Source organism: Cervus elaphus, chromosome 5 (assembly GCF_910594005.1).
Source record: "Cervus elaphus chromosome 5, mCerEla1.1, whole genome shotgun sequence".
Lineage (NCBI taxonomy): Eukaryota > Metazoa > Chordata > Mammalia > Artiodactyla > Cervidae > Cervus > Cervus elaphus.
The window spans coordinates 28,799,740-28,822,081 of NC_057819.1; the positions used below are offsets into that span (position 1 = coordinate 28,799,740).

General features: G+C 38.3%; 1 protein-coding gene across 2 annotated transcripts; it reads left to right on the forward strand.

The window, feature by feature from the left end:
- Nucleotides 1-317: 317 nt before the first annotated feature.
- TDO2 (tryptophan 2,3-dioxygenase) lies at nucleotides 318-21,008 on the forward strand. 2 transcript variants are annotated; one of them, XM_043902277.1, is made up of 12 exons: nucleotides 318-472; nucleotides 698-803; nucleotides 2,608-2,698; nucleotides 4,858-4,928; nucleotides 5,976-6,103; nucleotides 7,427-7,613; nucleotides 8,873-8,980; nucleotides 11,797-11,908; nucleotides 12,481-12,538; nucleotides 13,826-13,905; nucleotides 14,751-14,841; nucleotides 20,412-21,008. In XM_043902277.1, exons 1-12 carry the CDS (start codon nucleotides 438-440, stop codon nucleotides 20,443-20,445), a joined length of 1,101 nt encoding a protein of 366 aa, XP_043758212.1. In that variant the 5' UTR covers nucleotides 318-437; the 3' UTR covers nucleotides 20,446-21,008. The 2 variants fall into 2 exon arrangements, with proteins under 2 accessions (XP_043758212.1, XP_043758211.1); XM_043902276.1 differs by lacking the exon at nucleotides 20,412-21,008 and adding an exon at nucleotides 16,562-17,118.
- The last annotated feature ends 1,334 nt before the right edge of the window (nucleotides 21,009-22,342 follow it).

The window sequence follows — 22,342 nt, forward strand, 5'->3', positions numbered from 1 at the left end:
GAGAATAAATATTTGTTTTTTTTTTTTTAAATATTTGTTTTTTTAACAAGCTCATTCTTTTATACATTCTAACACTATGCAAATGTGTTCTTGGAATAGATTAGTTAAATCTTCGGGTTTTTAAACTTTGCCTCTCATCGATTTATTTACTGCTTGTTACTTTGGATATGACAGCAGAACTTAGCAAGTCAAATACTGTTGGCAGAATACTCAGGTCAATAGCAAACAAACTGCCCCAGACATAAATCCACTCTACAGTTTGCCAAAGTTCAGCTTCTGTACCAACTGAAACAGAAGTCCCACCAGGAGATGCAAAGGGGCTGATTGGCTGGGGCAGGGAGGGCAGGGTACATAAAAAGCAGCTGTGGACCATCTGGGAAGGTCAGCCTCATCATCCAGCTATAGTCAGAGCCCTGGGCTTCCCTGACATCTTCACCATGAGTGGGTGCCCCTTTGTAGGAAACAACTTTGGGTGAGTATTTACCTCTATCCTGAGTATGGTAAAGCTCTTAGGAGTGTCAAATATGAACAGTAATTTCAGAATTTCAAGAGCAAGTGTGAAAACCGTCAGCCTTCTCCCACTGTTTAATCAGCTACTTTGAAAAGTTAGGAATACGAGAATTCTCGTCGCTCCTATTACTCAGTACTGTGATTTCTCAAGCTCTATTTTTGCCCCCTTCACTTCTTTCACCTGCAGATATGCTTTTAAACCACTCTCTGCACAAGACAATGAAGAAGACAAATCACAGGCCGGTGTGAATAGAGCCCGGAAAGGAGGACTTATCTATGGAAACTACCTGCAAGTAAGTGGCAGGGTCCTTACAAGGATTATCTGTCATTTTTAGTCCCTGAACTCAGCTACGTGACATTTTCATATTTGGAGATTGTTTTGTGTTTGTTTTTGTATTTGGGCTTCCCTGGTAGCTCAGCTGGTAAAGAATCCACCTGCAATGCAGTAGACCCCGGTTTGATCCCTGGGTCAGGAAGATCCCCTAAAGAAGGGATCGGCTCCCCACTCCAGTATTCTTGGGCTTCCCTGGTGGCTCAGCTGGTGAAGAATCTGCCTGCAATGTGGGAGACCTGGGTTTGATCCCTCTGTTGGGAAGAGACCCTGGAGAAGGGAATGACTACCCACTTCAGTATTCTTGCTTGGAGAATTCCATGGACGTTATAGTCCATGGGGTCATAAAGATTCTCAGTCACCAAATAGTTTTATGGATCTAAAGATATCTCTTTTTATACAAATGTATGCTTTTTCGAGCATATATTTTTGTTAGAAAATTCTAAAGTCTTGTATGTGAAGTTTCACCTGCCTGACAAAAGTACAATAACGGCAGAGAAAGCATAAATAACTGGCTGGCATTGCATGACCTGTTCACATGAGACCTGGTTACTAAATCCCAGCCTAGAATTGCAAATGTAGCCAGACAGCTTCTCTTTTAAATTCTTTATTGTGAAGTGGAAATGTTGAAGACAAAAGTTTAGATGAAAGAAGGGTGTTACAAAGAGGTATTTGAACATTATTTTATCTTTTTTTTTGGCCACTTGGCATGTGGGAACTTAGTTCCCTGACCAGGGATTGAACCCTCACCTCTTGCAGTGAAAGCATGGAGTCCCAACCACTGGACCACCAGGGAACGTGCTGGAGATTATTTTTAAGATGTGAAATGATTAGAGTCCTTGATGACTTTGTTGATGGGTTTCTAAGGATGAGCTGATAGGCAATGTTAAGACCTTCTTAGAACTGACTCTTTAGGAGAATAAAAGAACAGCAGACACACAGTAGGCTAAGCAAGTTATAGAGCTTTTATGGCACGGGCTTCAAGAGATGGAAGGGATGTGATTTCTCAGTGAGGGTAATAGTATATATTTGGATAGATTTCTGGGCTTCCCCAGTGGCACAGTGGTAAAGAATCCACCTGCCAATGCAGGAGACTCTAGAGACTCAGGTTCAAACCCTGGGTTGGGAAGATCCTTTGGAGGAGGCCATGGCAAACCACTCCAGTGTTCTTGCCTGGATAATCGCATGGTCAGAGGAGCCTGGTGGGCTACAGTCCATTTGGTTGCAAAGAGTCAGACATGACAGCACACACACATACACAGATATAATTTCTTCTGAAAAGAATAAAACTCATAAATTCAACTCACTCCTTGTTAAGAGACATTAATTGTTTAAAAGAAAGTAGATTGGTTCCTGAGTATTTGGTAGACTTCTTTTTATAGTATCATATTCTATTTATTAAAGTTGGTAAAAATCAAGTTTTGCAATTTCAATATCAGTCTTTTTGTAATCTTTTTTCCAGTTTTATTGAGATATAATTGACATATAACTTCACATAAGTTTAAGTTGCCTACATGTTGACTTGATTACACTTACATACGGCATAGTGATTGCTACCAGAGCATTAACTAATGCCCGCATCATGTCACATAATCACCTTTCTTTTTTTTTTTTTTGTGGTAAGAACACTTAAGATCTAGTATATGATGCATTGACATTAACTACAGTCACTATGGTGTACATTAGATCCTAACTGTAACTTATTCATCATGTAAATAGAAGTTTCTACAAAATCAGTTTTTCTATTTTTTTTTTTTTGTTTGAAGTTGGAAAAAGTTTTGAATGCACAGGAGCTTCAAAGTGAAATAAAAGGAAATAAAATCCACGATGAACATCTTTTTATCATAACTCATCAAGGTAAGTCACACACAGGGTTGAACAGTAACTATTCATAGTAGTTTCCCATTAGTAATGAGGAAAGTTACGATGCTTTTAACTGTAGAACGGTGGAAGAATAAAGTATCACATTTGTTAGGATGCTTGCAAATGCTCTGCTGTCAGATAAATTATCATAGGTCCTCCTTCTGGGATTTATTACAGTCTTCTTTCTGTTACCTCATTACTTATTGGATCAGGTAGGACTTTGTCCTTAATCCGAAGAGACTTTTTATCTCTTGGAATTCACAAAGAATCTGAAAATTAAGATGTCACTACTTGTCAACTCAGAGCTGTTTTCAAGAAATAGATCACTCACATTTACTGTAACTTTACATGTCCTACAGAAATCTGGTAAGAAACAGGAATATAAATTTTATCTAAAACATGTATTCATTCTCTCCAGACTTCTAACCTCTGGGAAGTGGTTTTTTAACATAGGAGTCCCTGACTTTGGAAGTTTAGGAAGTCTCAGAACTCTTTGAATTGTATGCAAGATTTCACAAATATATGTCTTACAGAACTCTGTTACCCCAAAACATTAAGATTTACTCTAAATCCTTCATGTTATAATACTGTCCTCTGGTTGATCATGGCCCCATGTCTCATGCTGATCAGTGCTAAATTTCTAGATGTTTCTTTGTCTTACCAATTCTTTCTGTATTTTCCTCAAATGATTGTTTTCTTCACTGACTGGCTAATATAATCAACTCCTTTGAGAAAAAAAAAAAGGAAAATAATTGACTTACTGTGTTACTTCTTCTGTTTTTTATGTTGACATTCTGTTGGTGGCTTATACCAAGACAAAATCAATGAGGGCAGAATGACAGCAGGTCAGCATACACCTAGAATCAGAAATCTATTTCGAATCCCATCTCTACCATTAAAGATGATGCAACCTCAGTCTGATTTCTGGACCAGTAATTCTCTCCATTTCCCCATCTGTACAATGGGAAGAATGATTACATCTTCTCATTCACAGAGCTCTTGTGAGGATGACATGAGATAAAGTGTGTTACACACTTGGTTCAAGGTACACCATGCAATGAGCTCATAGTAAATGGTAGCTTGCATCATTTGATGGAGAAACTTTCCTTCCATCAGAACACAAGGTCAGCAGGTCACAGGACCTGCTACCCAAAGTTAAACTTGAAAAATTGATAAATAAACTGATCAAAAAATATTTGATTTGCTCTTTTTGTCTAAAGATGGAAATTTGATTTCTAAAGTCTCCTTAGCTCTAATTTAAAGGTATAATTTTATTCTCTTCATTAGTACAGAAGCACAGCCTTTGCCCAAACAGAATGCATGAGCAATCATTAAAATGATTCATTTCCATGTTCCCCTAATGACTATGTTTGCTGTTTAATTTATCTATTTATAAAATAATCACCCAGTGTTTATCTTATCTCACACATTATGCCAGGAGCTGAGGGAAACTGATGAATATGACAGAGTTTCAGCCTGTTCATAGCTTGTTCTCCCTATAAAGTCTAAATCTCTAGAAACAAAAATGTTGTCATACTCATTAGGGTGCGTGCATGCACGCTTAGTTGCTCAGTGGTGTCCAACTTTTGCGACCTTATGGACTGTAGCCCACCAGGCTCCTCTGTCCATGGGTTTATCCAGGCAAGAATACTGGAATGGATAGCCAGTTCCTTCTCTACAGAAACTTCCCAACCCAGGGATCAAACCCATGTTGCAGGCATCAAACTTCTGTATTGCAGGCAGATGCTTTTCTGTCTGAGCCACCAGGGAAGCCCATTCATAAGGTTAATGAATATTAATATCTCACTTTATAGATATTCAGTATTACTTCTGCTTCTCCACACACCTCCAGCTTCCACATGGGAAGATAGGATTATTTGCTGTATCCCAAAAAGACACAATATTTTGTTGAAAGAAATCAGTTGAAAAATAACATAAAGCATATAAATAACATACCTGACATATTAAAACATTCATTAAAAGGAGGCTATTTTAACTTGATCACTAATACTTGTTTGTAGCATAAAATAGGACTATGTTGGCATTTACTGACTTTTAAGTTACATTTTTATTTCTCTTTCAATGTGTTAGCCTTTTCTTTCATATAATTATGGTCAAAAGGCTCCTGACTGATGATGATCTTCTCCTTGCAGCTTATGAACTCTGGTTTAAGCAGATCCTGTGGGAATTAGACTCTGTTCGTGAGATCTTTCAGAATGGCCATGTGAGTTGCTATGTCACTATATTGCTTTCATACTTTTCTTTGAGAGTGTAGAAAATATTATTAATGGGAAAAGTTTAACACCAAATGGTGGAATTAGTATTTAAGGGGAAAAAAGTTTGTAGTGTAGAGAGTTTAGTCATGTTCTTCCAGTGTAATTATCACCATGCCCTTGCTTTAAGATTCCTTTCAAATTTTATTTTCAAGTCCTTTGTTTAGAAATCAATTTTTTCCCCTGCAAAAAGTTGTTACAAATGATGGCGGATTGCCAGGACAGCTAATGTAGATTTTTTAATAAATAGCTATCAGAATTGTATTTCTAATGAATGTTTGCTATGGGAAGATAGGAGCAATGATGAGGGAGGTGAGACAGGAGGAGAGGTGGAGATAGGGAAAGAGAACAGACAAGAGAGGAGGATGAGCCAGAAGAGGATGAGGAGGAACAGGGTGGGCGGAGGAAGAGTCAGAATCCTGGTGATGTTCCCTCAGCCTCCCTTCCAGCCCACTTCTTGCACACATACCTTCCTCCATCCTTGGAGGACCCAGGACACAGCCTGGTGTTCTCCAGCTCAGAGCCCCTGAGCCAAGGAGGCTGGGAAGGAGAGAACATTCATCCTCAGACAGTGAACATCATCCCCATCCATCTCCATGGCAACTCCTGCCCTTGGGACAGAAGAGAGGAATCCAAGGGTCTGCTTAATCCTTACCCACAAGTCTCCACGTTCTCCTAACCTTTATTCCTCAGAGCAAAACTAAGAGAGACATTTGCTTTGAAATCAGTGGGAGTTGTGTTCCAGAATTTATTTAAATTGAACTTCCATAGAATTTTTCTAGTTTTAAAGAAAAAGATGATTTTAATGTTGCAGACATTCCTTGCAAACAATTCAGAGTTGCCATTTGTTTAGCATCTACCTAAGGCACATTTTAATGCAAATGTTCCTCTTTAAAGTAGAGATAACATCCGCAGGAGTGCATTGTTACTTATTCTCTATTTAGTGTCTCCCAGAATTGAGGATTGATTACTCAAGTGTCTTGTTTCCTAACACCCAGGTCAGGGATGAGAGGAACATGCTGAAGGTGGTCACCCGAATGCATCGAGTGGTGGTGATCCTAAAACTCTTGGTCCAGCAGTTTTCCGTCCTGGAGACCATGACAGCCTTGGACTTCAATGACTTCAGGTGTGCACACGGCTTTGCCAGCATGCAGGGGTTACCCCTCCGTTCTGATGGGCTGGGGAGAACGAGCCTGCTGTTTCGTGTGGCGTTAAGGAGTCCCTCTGTCACTGTGAGCACGTGGGAGCCGTCGTCTCGAAGCATTTGAGTAGCTATTGAAAATATTTCATCTCTTCCTTTTGCATATAATCATAACAGAACCTATTAAATTCAATTCATCATGTATACCCTGGTTTTATCCCAAAAGGACTTTAGACAGCTTAGCATGGCTTAAAAGGCTGATACAATACACATAACTAAATTTAAATGATTAGAAACCAAAAGTACAAGAGAAACAGGAATGATATATAAAGAAGTCCCAAAACTGACAGTATAAGTTATGGATTGAACAATAAATTTTATTTTTTATATTTTTTTTATATGTTTTAAAATTTTATTTTATATTTTTATATATATTTTATATTAGACTACAGTTAATTAATAATGTGTAAGCATCAGGTGTTCAGCAAAGTGACTCAGTTATACATGTACATGTATCTATTCTTTTTCAGATTCTTGTCCCACTTAGGTTGTTATGGAATGTTTAGCAGTAAACTATACATTTTATAAGAAAACTTTTTTCATAACTAAGATTTGAGAAGAAATTTTAAGAGCACGGGGTGCAGAAGCAGTGTCCTCTACATGGTTGCAAATCAAATGAAAAGAAGTGGAATTCCTTTTTAGTATATACTTAACAAATTGAAGTCTTAGTACCAGTTATAGGGAGAACATTTATAGCGATGTGAGGGCTGTGCCTGGTGGGAGTAACCACATTTTGTGATGCCCTGTTTTGTGCTAGGCAACATCCCATTCATTTCACTTGTAGAGCCTCATAGTGCTGAACTTTAAGAATTGAACTTTAAGGAGAAACTGAAGAAAATTTATAAAGGACTTTTTAGCACTACTGAATAAGTATTGCTCAATGTTCATCTGTCTTTATCTTGAGAAAAAACTTAGTATACACATATGCATGTACATGTATGCATGTGTATATATAAGTGCACATGTGAACATACATACACAGATATAAACACACATTGATACACATAAGACCGTTCACAAACTATACAAACATCAGCCTACAGAGAGGATGATGGCTGGGCGCTCCTTGTCCTGATTTGGATCAATTCCAAGTCATAGGTTCAGCCCTGGGCTGCTGTGTGTCTTTGCCTGGTGACACTTGCAGAATCACATGACCACCACCTTCCCCTCTCCCCAAGAAGGCAGTGTTACAGCGATTTACAATGTGCACCTTCCCCTGCTCTTCTCTCCCGGGACCTGTTCTTAAAGAGAGTACTTATCCCCGGCGTCCGGCTTCCAGAGTCTGCAGTTCCGCCTGTTAGAAAACAAGATAGGGGTTCTGCAGAGCTTGAGGGTCCCTTACAACAGAAGACACTACCGCGACAACTTCGGAGGGAAGGACAACGAGCTTCTGCTGAAGTCGGAGCAGGAAAGGACGCTTCTGCAGCTGGTGGAGGTGCGTGCGCAGACGGGACGTTTCGCTCAGCACGTGTTGTTCACTGAGCTTCTGCGAGGTCCGGACTTCAAAACTCCTGTCGAAATGGGGTTGCATTTGTTGTAAATAAGAGAAGAATGAATTTATAAAAATACTTCAACTGGTAAATTCCACTAATTAAAATATTAAGAACTCTCTTGAGAACTTCAGAGATGTTTCTATAGTCAATGATTATTTAATAACCTCTATATTTTATTAAAACAATCCTGTTAAACATTCCTGCTAAGCAACTAGCATTGGGTTAGCTGATTTTTAAATTGGGTACGGCTATTTATTTAGTGAGCTTTACTTTAAAATATTCCATAATTGAAAATTTCCACAAGTTGAGTATGTTTCTTAGTTAAACTACATCACTAAGGTTCATCACTAAGGTTCTGTCCTTCATAATTTCCCCCAGTCATATCTAATTCTCTGTGGGTCTGTACATGGTCCTGAGGAATTATTAGTTTCTGCACAAGAAAATTATTAAATAAGGATGTACAGTCTTGATTTCCTGGACAAAGGTTTTACTTGGCAAATTAAACTTTTATCAAATTATGCTCTGCTCACTAATCCCCTGGGCATTTTAAATACAGATTTAGGTTAATATACTATTAATGCCACTTAATGGCTATAGACAAAGAATCGCAAAGTTAAATTCAAAACCAAGAATAGGCTACATGAGAGTTCACAGAGATGCATGGACTCGTTTTTATTTCTAGATTAAAAATCCTGTGAAATCTTGAAATAATTGAGTAGCTAGCTGATTTCAAAGTTGCTAAGTACACAGTGTCCTTGCATTTAGATCAAATCAAATTATATATGTTATGATTCCTTCAGCTCCTAAGACATAAACTATTTTGAGAATAAACTAGTATACCTCATTAAAACAACATATACATATGTTCATAGATTTACAGAACAAAATTGGGATTTCTGTAATAATTTGTTAATAAAAAGTAAATTTTTAATATGATTGTCTTCTAGATTAGGAGAAAAAAGCACTGCTGTTTTATAAATGAAAAAATTGAAGGGGAGGGGGATGTAGCTCAGTGGTAGAGCATTTGACTGCAGAAATTGAAAGGCAAGAGAAATATTTACACACAAAAAGATTAAGGATGTATTGACATTTTCCTCAAAACCAGGAAAATTTTATATTTCAAGTTCACAAATGTTTGTTACAAAGCATTTTACATATTTTAAATTTTACAATGTATTCGCTTGAAAAATATTTACTTCAGGCATGGCTGGAAAGAACCCCAGGTTTAGAGCCGCATGGATTTAACTTCTGGGGAGAGCTTGAAAAGAACATTGTCAAAGGTTTGGAAGAAGAATTCACGAAGATTCAGGTATTTGTGAAACCATAAGTAAACATAAGTTTACTACAGGAGAAGTTTTGGGAATTTTATTTTCTCTTAGTCTTTCATTTTCCTTATAGTCTTTTTCTTTTACATGTGCATTTGCTTGGAATATATTACACAAGTGATTTAATTTTATTGATGCATAATAAAAAATAAATGAAGGAGTTTATTGTAGGTAAGATTTTGAGGAGATGAGACTAATAGACATTTTTCATTTTAATTGAAAGTTTCATGTTATGATTGCTTCTAGACAGAAGTGGGCTCCCAAAGGACCAGTCAACCAATACATTAAGTCACGTTAACTTCCCCTTCACTCATGTGTGCTGAGTTCTTCCTATTGGCTGAGTTCTTCCTCAGACAATGGCAAGCTTCTCTCAGTTAAAACAATACCGTTGATTCCTCAATTTCTCTCATGTTAAGGGCCCTCATCCTTTCTTCATGACCAAATTTTTGGAAGAGTTGTTTCAATTCTGCATCTTGAGAGGCTATGTGCACCATGCAGTGTTATCACAGTCGTGGGTCAAATTCCCCTTCCCTTCTTGGTGACCGTGTAACATACCCTTCTGCTACCCAGTTCTCTTTGCTTCCCTCCCTTCATTGGCAAAATGTAAAATATGAGTATTTACCTCATAGGGATATTGTGAACATTACACTGCATTCAGATTTGCAGGGTATTTTGAAGAGCAGTGAGTGTAATTATTTCTTTTTCTCCATCTAATTCTCACCCTGGTTCAGTCTTCCTTCCTGTCATTCACAAATGACCCCCATACGTAAATCCAATGGCCGTTTTATCTTCATGTTATTTCACTTCCTACTGGCTTTAATACTAATGACTACCTACACTTTCTTGAACATTTTCCCCCCATGGTTTTGGTATCAACATTTTGTCCTCACCTAGTTTTCTGACCCTTACTTCTCCAGCTCTTTCATGGGTTCATGTTTCTTTGTGAAACCAGTAACTTATGGAGATTCACAATGCATGGGCTCAGGTCCCTTGTATCTTCTTTTTCCTCTTCCACCGGGTGAACTTGTTTACACCTGCTGCTGCGGCATCTGCTTAGACACCAGTAATTCTCAATTGTTTACCTCTAGCTTATTTGGCTCTTTGAATTTCAGATTCCATTCTTCTTTCTCAGATAATTCTTTCCCAGTCTTCAGGTCTTGGTTCAAGGAAAACTTCAGCAGGAGGGTCTTTCCTGACCTCTCTGCTAATGTAAGTTGGGATGATATGACATTGCTCCTTTACTTCACTGCCCATGGTTACAATTATTTAAATTTTTTTTTCAAAAAATTTAGGTATAGTTGTTTTACAATGTTGTATTAGTTTCTGCTGTAAAATGAAGTGAATCAGCCATATGTATACATACATCCCCTCTGTCTTGAGACTCCAAATCCCCCACCCCACCCATCTAAGTCATCACAGAGCACCAATCTGAGCTCCCTGTGATACACAGCAGCTTCCCACTAGCTATCTGTTTTATAGTAGATAGGGTTTCCCAGGTGGCACAGTGGTAAAGAATCCTCCTGCCACTGCAGGAAATGCAAGAGAAGTAGGTTTGATCCCTGGGTCAGGAAGATTCCCTGGAGGAGAAAATGGCAGCCCACTCCAGCATTCTTGCCTGGAAAATCCCATGGACAGAGGCTACAGTCCATGGGATCACAAAAGAGTCAGACATGATTGAGTGACTGAACACAAACATGCATAGTGTATATATAATCCCAATCTCCCAATTTATCTTGCTGTCTGGCCCTCTGTTTCCAAACCTCAATGCTCACACATCTGTTCTCTACATATTCATCTCTATTCCTACCCTGCACTGTTTATAATAGCTAAGATCTGGCAACAACCTAAATGTCTATCAGCAGAAGAGTGGATGAAGATGTGGTACATTTATAAAATAGAGTATTACTCAGCCATAAAAAAGGAACGAAATCAGGTCATTTGTAGAGAAGTGGATGCACCTAGAGTCTGTCATACAGAGTGAAGTAAGTCAGAAAGAGGAAAAATAAAGTATATTAATGCATATATGTGGAGAAATGGTACAGATGAACCTAGTTGTATGGTTGTAATTTAACAAGTTTTCACTGTTTCACCAGATAGAGATCAGGGGGCTCAGTTTTTCCTCACTATTTTTTCTCTGTCACTAGCTGACATTTACTGAATGAATGAATAGTCCATTGGCCATACAAGGCACACACATTCTGACCACATGATATGCTTGATCTGATAAATGGAAGTCAGCTGGAGTAACTGATTTTTGCTCTAAGTAATTGAGTCCTAAGTAGAGCATGTGTTGAAGGCAGGAAAATGCAAATTTCCTTAAACAAATCAATAAATATCGAATGAATAAAAATATAACAGTGAAAAATATCTAAGGAATTGTATTTATAGAATACTGCACTGAAGATAGAATTTCAGTAGAATTAGTAGTTTCTCTGACTAGGAATTCTTAACTTTTCCTAAGTGGAATTAATTTACTCCCTGTATTAAATAATTATTGTCTAAAATTAGACATTATTGATCACTCATAGTCTCTCCAGTTTTGCCTGAGTTCATTTATCATGACATTTATGAAAAGAGTATTTGAGTTTAACAGATCATTTAAACTTAAACAAAAGGGTAGAACCAGTGGGCATGAGGGAGGGCCTGGCTCACAATTTCCAAGCTATACTCTTAGATGATACAGTGCATATCCTAGGGACACCTTTTCTGCACCTGGGCTAGTCTATTTCTCACAAGCAATATTTTCTAAAATAAGAATTTATTTTCTCTTGGGAATATTAATGCAGCTTTCCTCCCAAAGGCTAAGGAAGAGTCAGAGGAAAAGGAGGAACAAATGGCTGAATATCAGAAGCAGAAAGAGGTATTACTGTCCTTATTTGATGAGAAACGTCATGAGCATCTCCTTAGTAAAGGTAGGCATTTCTATTCAGAGGATCCTTCCCCTGGAACATAAGACTGTGAGACCAAAATACCATACCCTACTTTGGGGGGATAAAATGGACATTGATATTTCCATTCATAGAAGTAAGGAATTTAAAAATTTATCTTACAAGTTATCTTTATCAATTTTTTCTTATTTTGAAAGTGACAAAGTATATTTAATAAACTTTATAATTCTATAATTTAGTTGCATTATTTTCAGTGAGATATTAATAAATGATATAGGAACTAAGTATTTAGAGGAAAAAAGGTCAAGTCCTTTTGTCTGTGGCTGTTTATTGCATGATTTCTAGCTCTATTTAAAAGTTTTGAGAATTTAAAGTGTGTGTGTGTATACATGTGTGTATTATTTTGTCTTTTAAAATCTAATACTAAAATAATGTTTTAAATGATAGTTTTCCAAATTCAAGCTAAGGGATTAAATATTTAATTAACATTCACATTATTTTCTAAAAACATGAACAATTACTTAAGGTGATGATGCCAAATTAACAGGAGGGTCTTAAATTATCTATTAAATTAAAACTTGTTCCATGTCTTGCAGGAGAAAGACGGCTATCATACAAAGCACTTCAGGGGGCCTTGATGATATATTTTTACAGGTAAAAACAAGTCAAAAGAAGAGAATTTGAAGCAAAAATTGAGGAGTAGATATAGATAATGTATCCAGTATAAAGCTTATACATTGCAATCATAGTTTTTAAAAAGTCATTTAGATTTGGGAGAAAGCTTAGAAAATAATTGTGAAGTTTCATGAGGTTTTTCTTTATTTTAAATAGTAAGAGTCCAATGTTATCCCTGTCATGGGTTAAAAACACACACACACAAGTTAATCAAATATCCTTTTCATTAAATTCTGTGACATTGTGTCCTAAGGACCGGAAGTTGAATCTATCTCAGAATCTTAGCCATGAAATACGTTCTGTCATTTAATGACATTGTTATTCCTGTTTATAAAATGAAAAAGAATGAAGTAGAAGCACCATATAAATTGCTGTTCTGTTTGCTCTGCAATTTCAAGTCTAATTGTCATCACCGCCCACCATGTCTGAGGCCCATCTTTGTGTTTCATAAATTGAATGTGTCAGAGCAATAGATGCCATGCTGGTATAAAGCCAAAAAAACAAACAAAAAAAAATCTATGTTTACTGCATGTCTTACTTGAATTCATTTAGTTTTTCAATCCTCTCTCACCTACTTTTCAGAATGGCAGCAGCATAAAAAACAGTTTTGACTGTTTTCCTCAATTCTTAGTAAATATATGCCATTCAGGCTTATGTATCCTCTGCAGAAAATACACAGAGGGAGCTGATGAAGGAGATGAAAACAGAAATATATATATGTAAATAAAATTATATATATATGTATAAATTTCAGAAATATATAAAAATATACATATATATAATTTTATTTTATTTATATATATTTATTATGTATATATGTATTAGAGGAAACTTTAACAGGCAGCCTTTGTTTTCACAGTTTAATATCCTTGCCTGGAAGAAGTTTCTGACTATTCAGTTCAGTTCAGTCGCTCAGTCGTGTCCGACTCTTTGCGACCCCCATGAATCGCAGCATGCCAGGCTATTACTGGCTAGAAAACCTGAGATGGTGTCTGTGTCTGCCTTTTATGAGAATGGGGGTGGGGTGTGACTCTGGTTATTTCATGTACTTCAAGGAATCTTCTAGAATCTTTAAACACACACTGCAAGATGAATCGTGTTATCTCCTAAGCCTGGGAGAGTGATCAAAACTGTCACAGCTCCCCAGAGGCAAAGGGGATGTTGGTTTGGGGCCCAGCAGATTGTAGAGTATGTGTTCTTTCTGACACTCTGGACTTGGCTGGACATGTTTATGGTCCAGATGATGATGGTGGTTTTGTTCCCTAGGGAAGAGCCCAGGTTCCAGGTCCCTTTCCAGCTCCTGACTTTCCTCATGGATGTGGACTCACTCATGACCAAGTGGAGATGTAAGCCCTTCCCCCCAACCTGACCCACAACCCTGCTTCCCTTCAAGCACCATTAGCCCTCTGTCCTCCACTTGTGTGTGTGTGTGTGTGTGTGTGTGTGTGTGTGTGTTGGGGGGGATGGGCTACTTTGTGAAAAAACAGCTCAGCAATTTCTCTGAGGGCCACCCACCCAGGCCACCCACCCAGTGCAAAATGGCAGGCAGTTTTCAGGGCTCACATGTTCTTTGCGGGCCCAGGAAAATGTCGTGTTTGATCATCAGAAAGAAAGTGAAGTAGCTCAGTCTTGTCTGACTTTTGCGACCCCATGGATTGTAGTCTACCAGGCTCCTCAGTCCATGGGATTTTCCAGGCAAGAGTACTGGAGTGGGTTGCCATTTCCTTCTCCAGGGGAATCTTCCCAACCCAGGGATTGAACCCGGGTCAAACGCTTTACTGTCTGAGCCACCAGGGATCATCAGAAGGAAAAAGTAGACTTTAGGTCAAAGAAAATGTTTTAATTTATAACAGTAATGTAGTCATCTTTGTGTCAATGCAATTTGAAAATATAATACCAGTAGTTTTGTTTTAATGGAGGAAGGGCTCCATGAAGGCGATAGGAACAAGTGCTCATAAAAGTCAGTGTGCCCCCACCCCCCCGCCCTGGCATCCAAGAGCTAATCCTAGGGAAGAATGGATGCACCGCGCAGCGGGGACCAGGCGGAGCGCCGGGCAGTCTCTCCTTGAGCTGCGTTGGCTCACACTCGAACCTCCCATAGGGAATGATAAAGGGGAGCCTTTCCTCAGAGGCAATAATAGTTCCGACCCCTCCTCCTCACGCCCCGGAGCTAATGTGTGTGTTCACCTAGATAACCACGTGTGCATGGTGCACAGGATGCTCGGCAGCAAGGCGGGCACCGGCGGGTCCTCTGGGTACCAGTACCTGCGCTCCACCGTGAGGTAAGCGGGCCTTCCCCCTCACCTCCACGGGGCCGCCAGCGCCTGTTTCTCCACGGAGAGGTGCTTTATCTAGGCAAGGCACTTACACTTGCTCCTGTCTGAACTGCTGGCAACACATTTATCCTTAAATTAAGGAATTCCTCCAGAAGCTTCTGGAGATCATTGTAAACATCCTTATTTCCGGAAGGTCATCAATTGGATCCTGGGATGAGAGGGGGCACGGTGCCAATATTTTCATCACCCGTGAGGGAGGGAACCAAGTTAACCCAAGGAGAAGTGTTTTCAACTCATTCTCCCTCAGGTTTGGGCTAGACTAAAACAGGTATCATTAATATCACCAATGTCCTCTTGGCCAGATGAATGACACAGCTTGTTTACTGAAATGACTTTTATAGTATTAAAAACCACTTCCATGTCTCCAGAGTGCCCTTTTCATATTATTTACAAGAAAAGAGGGCAACATTTACTGAGCACTCAAAACATGCTAGAGAGATTTCAAGGACATTCATTTTCTTATTTAGTATTCCCAATGTTATGGATAGATAGATATATAGACACATCTGAAAACTGGAAAACTTATATGGCCCCTTGGGAAAGGAGAATCAGCTCGAGAATAAATGAGGTGTTCACATTTAATCTCTAAATTTCTTCAAAAAATTTTTTGAAGTATAGTTGATTTACAATGTTGTGTTAATTTTTGCTATATAGCAAAGTGACCCTGAAATTCTTTGTAATTCACCTATTTTCATCCCTAATCTTACCACCTGATTGACTAAATTATAAAATGCACAGCTTGTTTTCATTATTTTTATACATCTTCATTTTCCCAGGAATAAAAGTTAGATTGAATGATTCTAAAAATTTATTAGTTTGAATTTTTATAATCATTACACATTTTCTCCTTTCCTAGAAATAAATTCTGTGAGCATGAAACAATAAATGATCATAGAAAGTGAGCACACCCATCAGTGGTGGTGGGAATAGTGAATACAAACCACCTTCCTAGTGTGTCACTTTCTCATTAAATCATCACAAAGGCCTGGTGAGAGGAAGGGATTGTGGTTTTTATTTTATGAAGTTGGAAACCAAAACACTAAGCTTTGGACAACTTGACAAAGGTCACATGAGTTGCAAATGACAGCAAAATATGAACCCAAATGTGATTTTAAAGACAAGTGTTCTTCTGCAAGTGAAATACAAGTGAAAATAGTTGGCTAACAAACACAAAAGCAATCTTAAAAGTGAAAACAGCTCTTACAGACTTTTATTATATAATCTGAGATGGTGTTTCAATATATCAATGCACTCATGTCTATTACTTGGCGGCTACTTTACAGGTGGGAAATATTTTCCAGTGAACAACTGGGAATTTTATTTGCTTTCAATTTACTGTTTTGCATCCCACCCTTTAAAAGTCAGAAACAGGAACACATCCTTATCTTTATGAAGGTAGCATGACAGTAATAACTCTAGGTTTTGTTCTGGCCCAGTCTGGTCCTGATCACTGAAACACATAATATTGTTTTATGGACATAAACTTTGGATATGGAATAAAAATGAAGCAATCTTAATACTAACACTACTTGATATGTACAACACATAACATATATAATATGATAGAATATAGAAATTTATTTATGGTAAAATATCATTATTTGAAAATTTTAAAAATCTTTCATATCAATAATTCTAAAACATCTGTATATATGTGTTTTTCCAGTGATAGGTACAAGGTATTTGTAGATTTATTTAATCTCTCAACATATCTGGTTCCCCGACACTGGATTCCGAAGATGAACCCAGTCATTCATAAGTTCCTTTACACGGCTGAATACTGTGACAGTTCTTACTTCAGCAGTGATGAATCAGATTAAAATCATCTGCAAAAACCCATGAAGAATATTGCTTTCTCAGTCTGCATTTTAAAAATTTTCTATGAATTTTCATGACTATACAGAGTCCTAATGTAATATATGTACTTACATATATATATATACATATGTAGCATATATTAAACATATAGCACTGTAGCGCTGATTCAAACCTAGAAATAATTTTATCACCTCATGTTTGTGATAACAGACTAAACACTAAGATAAGAAATTCAGTTAAATTATAACAGTGTACATAGTGTGTTTTCCTGTTAAAAACAATATCCTAGTACTTATCTTAATGTAACCATGTAATGTAATGGTTATCTCATTTCAAATTTTGTAAGCTTGTAAACTTCAGCTGTTTCAAATATTTTATGCAATAAAATGTGTCATTCTGTACAAAGAGGTGTTCAGTCAAACATTTTTGCAAGTATTAAAATTGTTTTTGACATGTATTCTTTTGGAAACATAGATTGCATTTGTTAGGACTCTTGGTGACCAAGGACAGAAATCTATCTGAAACTTACCTCGAGGGGTTCACTGGGCAGTTACTCCAGGAGATCCTATATGTGAGAAGAGTTTGGGAAACTTGGAGCCCCCAGGCATGGATGCGGGCCCTGGAGACCTCAGTTCCTGCCACCTGGGGGGAACTTGGTCTCACCTCTCTTTCTCAGTAGGGGTTGGCCTTGCTCTTCCCAGTTCTGTCCTGAGGCTGCATCCAGGCTTTAGCACCTCTAGACTCCCAGAGGGAAAAGTGCTCTTCCCAGCCTCAAGGCTCATGGTCTGGGAGGCAGAGCGCACCCTAAGGCACAGCAGAATTGAGGTGACCAGGGGTATTCTTTCCAGAAAACAGGAGACAGATAAACTAAGAAATGACCAAGTTCATTTGTCATGAAAAGTGTGAGACCCAGAGTTTAGATCAGACAGGAGTTCCTTTCTTCTCTTTCTAGGATGGCCTGGCAATACTTAGTGGAATTTCTGTTATGCAAATATTATAAAAAAATTTGGGATGTAGAGTAACCTTGACCTAGGGTGATTATCTCTGTAAGAAGCAGGTTCTTGATGGAACTGAACTATTCTTTGGTCTCAATTGCAACTTTTCTTATAAGAATCATACTGTCTAGTTTATCTCTAAATTACATATAATTGCTTTTGCTATATGTGTGGTTAGGCTGAAAAATCCAAAGACAAACAGCATGGTGGCCAGTGGTAGTCCCTTAAGTTTGATAGTAAATGCATCTATTAATTATCTATTTTGATACAATGAGGTTAATGCCCAGTTTCCTATCTGTTTAATGGGGACAAAGTTTACAATTTTTGCTTTTTCTCATAAAGTAGTGAAGAAATAATGTTAATGGATGTTCTGCCACCAAGATGCCTGGAAGTTTGAAATAAATGTTATTTGTCAAGACTTATTCTTTTAATAAGTAATCTTATTTAATTATTTTTATCTCGTTTCTTGGTGTGCTAGGTTATATAGCTGTAAGGGTTTTTTTCAAATGATGTATCACTAATTCTTATGTAAATGTCAAAACCACTTATGTACTATGTGTGCATACTCAGTCGTGTCTGACTCTGTGCAACTCCATGGACTGTAGCCCACCAGCCTCCTCTATCCATGGAATTTTCCAGGCAAGGACACTGGATTAGGTTGCCATTTCCTACTCCAAAACCACTTATAATGCCTCATTTAAACTTGCCTCATTTAAACTATGCACTTTTAATAATTCTTAAATAAATCAAGAAATCATGGCTGCCCAATTTAGTATTCACTCTGAGATCCCAGTGAAATCACATCCAGGAACATCTTGATGTTTTTCATTATGACTTCTACTAAATACATGATGATTTCATTGCTCTGCTCTTGGCCTCACTGGGTGAGTGCCCAGCAGCTTGTCAGAGCTGGACCCCAGCTCTGACAAGGAACTTATTACACTCACAGGGAATAGTAAAGGAACTTATTACACTCATGTGTAAAGGAACTTATTACACTCACGTGGAATAGTAGCTGGTGAGACTGAGAAGCCAGTGAAAGAGTTAAAGCTTAGGCAGGCAGTCTAAGGCCCTTAAAGGAGGAGGGGAACAGTCTTGCTCATGCAGTCCTTAAGCCTTGTGCAACAATATATCTTGCCTGAGATACATATTTAGGTTTGGAACTAATGATCACACAGCACAATGTCTTATTCATGGAAATGCTTTTCTTAGGCTCTATGTTAATGATTATGTAACAGATCTTGCCTGGGAATCTGTTTCTCAAGACTTGTACCCCTGATTGCACAGAAACAGTATTTCTTCCCCAGAGAGGTTGCCCCGAACCTGTTCTCCCTGGCTAATCTTGTACCAAAATTATCTCAGGATATATGCCTTGGGAAAGGGTCTCGTAGAACTAGGACAACCTTGAGGCATTCTTTTCATCTACTCTTAGCAGCTAGTTGAGAAGTATGTAATGTCCCGCTTAAACTACTGAGGCAGGTACTCTCCTGCTCCCTTCGAGTGCCTCTTGCTGGAAGCTTTCTCTATATTTGTTACTTTAATAAAATCTACACAAAGCTCTGAGTGATTGAGATGGTCTTTGGTCTCGGAGTTAAATCTTCTACTTCCGAGACCACGAATCCTGCAGCACCATTTACCATAAGCTATCATCTTGCAGGCTTGTCCGGGATCTTTAAGACAAGGTAAGAATACTCAGAGCTGGGACTCTTTTACTCTTTTATTGTAAAGTTTCTACTTTACTAGCTTAGAAGCATATGAACCAAACTTCTTTTCCCCAGTCAGCTTTTCCTTGTCCCTCTGACCATTTCATAACTGCCTGGGGAATTGAAATTACTAACCTAATCTGTTGAATCATAGACTTTCAAGGGACTTGCAATCCATACTGATACTGTGTACTATTACTCAGACCCCAAATTTGGATTGACAGTCACAAAGCACTTACGCTTGTTAGAAGCCAAAAGTTATACCTGGCTTGTCTTTTCATGCACTGCAGAGAGGAGCACGTTCAAGAGCTGGGTGGAGCTCTGGCTCTAGGAACATCTCTCAGGATAAATGCTCTCTGAGCTGCCTGCCTTGGGGGTCAGCGACCTGAAAGTGAGTTCTTGTCATGGCTGTGCCTCCAGTCCATATGGATGGAGGCTCTGCTGGCAACTGTGAGATTTCTGAGGACACAGGTTGGGAATCCTAGGATCTGGTCAGATTGGAAGTGCAATGGGCTTCTTCCTTGGGTAAGGTTGGCTCCTAGTGGACCAGAGTATGCTCTCTGCTGGCTTTTGTCTCAACTCCTTAGATATTCTTCTGCGGAATCTGTGGAAATGAACTGGAAGGATTGGCCCTAATAGCTCAAGGACAAAAATCACTTTTTCCTTGCTGGCTGGCCCTTCACCACCTCTTTTTCTATCACATATCACCCCAGGTGGCATCAGAGGAGGAGCAAAAAATCAAGCCAAGGTTTTAATGGTGAGGACCTGGATATCAATCTGAGATGCCATCAGGTCTACCCCTAGTGCATCTCCACCCCACCTTAGTGGTAGAATGGGGAGGGATGGTAATGACATACCTGCGTTGGTAAGAGACAGGTTAACTACGGCCAGGGAAGGAAGCTTAGGTGGAAGACCTGTCTCCACCCCCATCTAGAGCAAGGAGGGATGCCTCCCATAGAAAAAAACCATGACACTGGGTGCCCTTTTTTCTCTCTTACAGATGGGAGCTAACAGTTACAGAACCACCCCTTTGAATTGTATCTTGAAAAACTGGGATAAATTTGATTCCTGGAGACTAAAAATCCCTTATACACAGGGTTTCTTTGTTTTAAGGAAGACCTCACCTCCCCGGAGAGACACTTTCTGCCTGGACAACATCTTATCAGTCAAGTCTACCCCTGTCATCAGAGCCAACTAGAACACTCTCTGGTTTAAAGTTTAGCTATGAAACTATGACTACAAAAAGGAGAGATGACATTTTTGACACTGAATGGCCATGATATTCTTTAGACCCCAGAGAAAACTGGTTAAAATGAAATCTTTTGAAATTACAGAACTGATTCTTAAGAAAAAGCTGGCTTGTTAAAATACTTTTTTTGGAGGTCTGATCCTGCCTGAGAAACAAATCATGCCTGGGAGAAAACCTGAAGTTAACTCTTATCATGTCCTTGAGATACACAGCCCACTCTGTCTGGGACTCTAGCCATAAGCAAATTGGTAGAACTTCAGGCCAAGGAAAAAAAGGCAAAGAGACATTTTAAATTTTAAGTGGAAAACTGTGAGGTTTCTGTCTGTCCAGATTTATGTGTGTCTCAGTGTGTATTTCCATCCTTGACAACATTGCTAAAGGCTAATTGGTCAATGAGCTCTATTTGATTGGCCTAAAGAGAAGTAAGCGCATACATATCAAACACTTCTAAATTCAATAAATTAAACTAAAATGAATTTCAGGCTTGTGTGAACTGGGAAATATTCACTATTGAATTGATACCTGGTATTGATGTTTGTTTATTGATCTAATTAACATAGACAGTGTGAAGATACTTTTGCAAATGATATAGCTTTGGGTGATCTGTATTTACCAACCTACAAAATGATGATATAAAGTACAGTTCATGGTTGCTGAAAGAAAGTAGGACATGTGTTTTCAATAAAAAACTATAAGGAATGGAATTATATTCTATTAAGGAAAAAGGAAGTAAATCTGAACTTATAGGTGGCTGTCCTCTGAATGGGCAAATAAAGTGAATACAGAAAGTGTAAAAAGGTTTTGTGGCAAGTGGAAGAGAGTTTTGTGCATGATACAAGTTTCTTAAGACATTAAACTGCCTTTGAAATCTTTTATTGCTACTCTAAGTGAATAACTATTGTTTCACAGTAAATTAAAGCTGGTACCAATCTGGAATTTGGTTTTCTCTTCCTGTTGAAAGAACAAAGTTTTCCTGGAATGTGGTTTATGATAACAGACTATGGCACACATAGACAAATCTTATTCCGCTTCTACAAAAATTAACCCCTCATAGGGCATATAAAATGGATAAACCATGGCTATAAACCAAACAGTTGGGGTTATGGGAAATCCAAGACAGCCGCTTGACTTTTCCCAGCTCCCTGACAAACCTCACTTTTATTTGATAAGATAAAGCCTTTCCTGGCTTCAGGGTTAATATTTCACACTGGATAAAAATGGTTAAAATATGTTTTCTACAATCTCCAATGATTGGGGCACCCACTTTGCTGGCCCCGTCATACAGACATTGGCAAGAAACGTCACAAGCTTCTTGGGGACTATTGTTTTCACTGATGTCCTCGGTCATTGGGCAGGGACAGCAGAACAAAGGGATTGATTACATGAGATTGAATAGGCTGCTAAATATGACTAAATTTTTATGACTTTTATCTGACACATTACAGGCTTCTAATCTTTGTTTTCAGATGTAAAGAAGTTCTTCTCCTTAAGTTACTGATGGTTTAAAACAGTTTAATGATTTATCCTGGTGGGTAAAATTAAAACATTTTTGTTTTCTGTCTCATCCCTCCAGAAATTGGAGACACTTGGGTTCTGAACAGCCTCATTAAGGTTTAAAAAGAACAAACAAACAAACAAACAAAAAAACACCCCTGTCTCCTGACATATACAGAAATCTCAAA

Coding starts and splice junctions, on each gene's coding strand:
- TDO2 (XM_043902276.1), top strand. CDS start 438: ATGAGTGGGTGCCCCTTTGTAGGAAACAACTTTGG. Junction 804..2,607: donor TCTATGGAAACTACCTGCAA/GTAAGTGGCAGG, acceptor TTTTGTTTGAAG/TTGGAAAAAGTTTTGAATGC. Junction 4,929..5,975: donor AGATCTTTCAGAATGGCCAT/GTGAGTTGCTAT, acceptor CCTAACACCCAG/GTCAGGGATGAGAGGAACAT.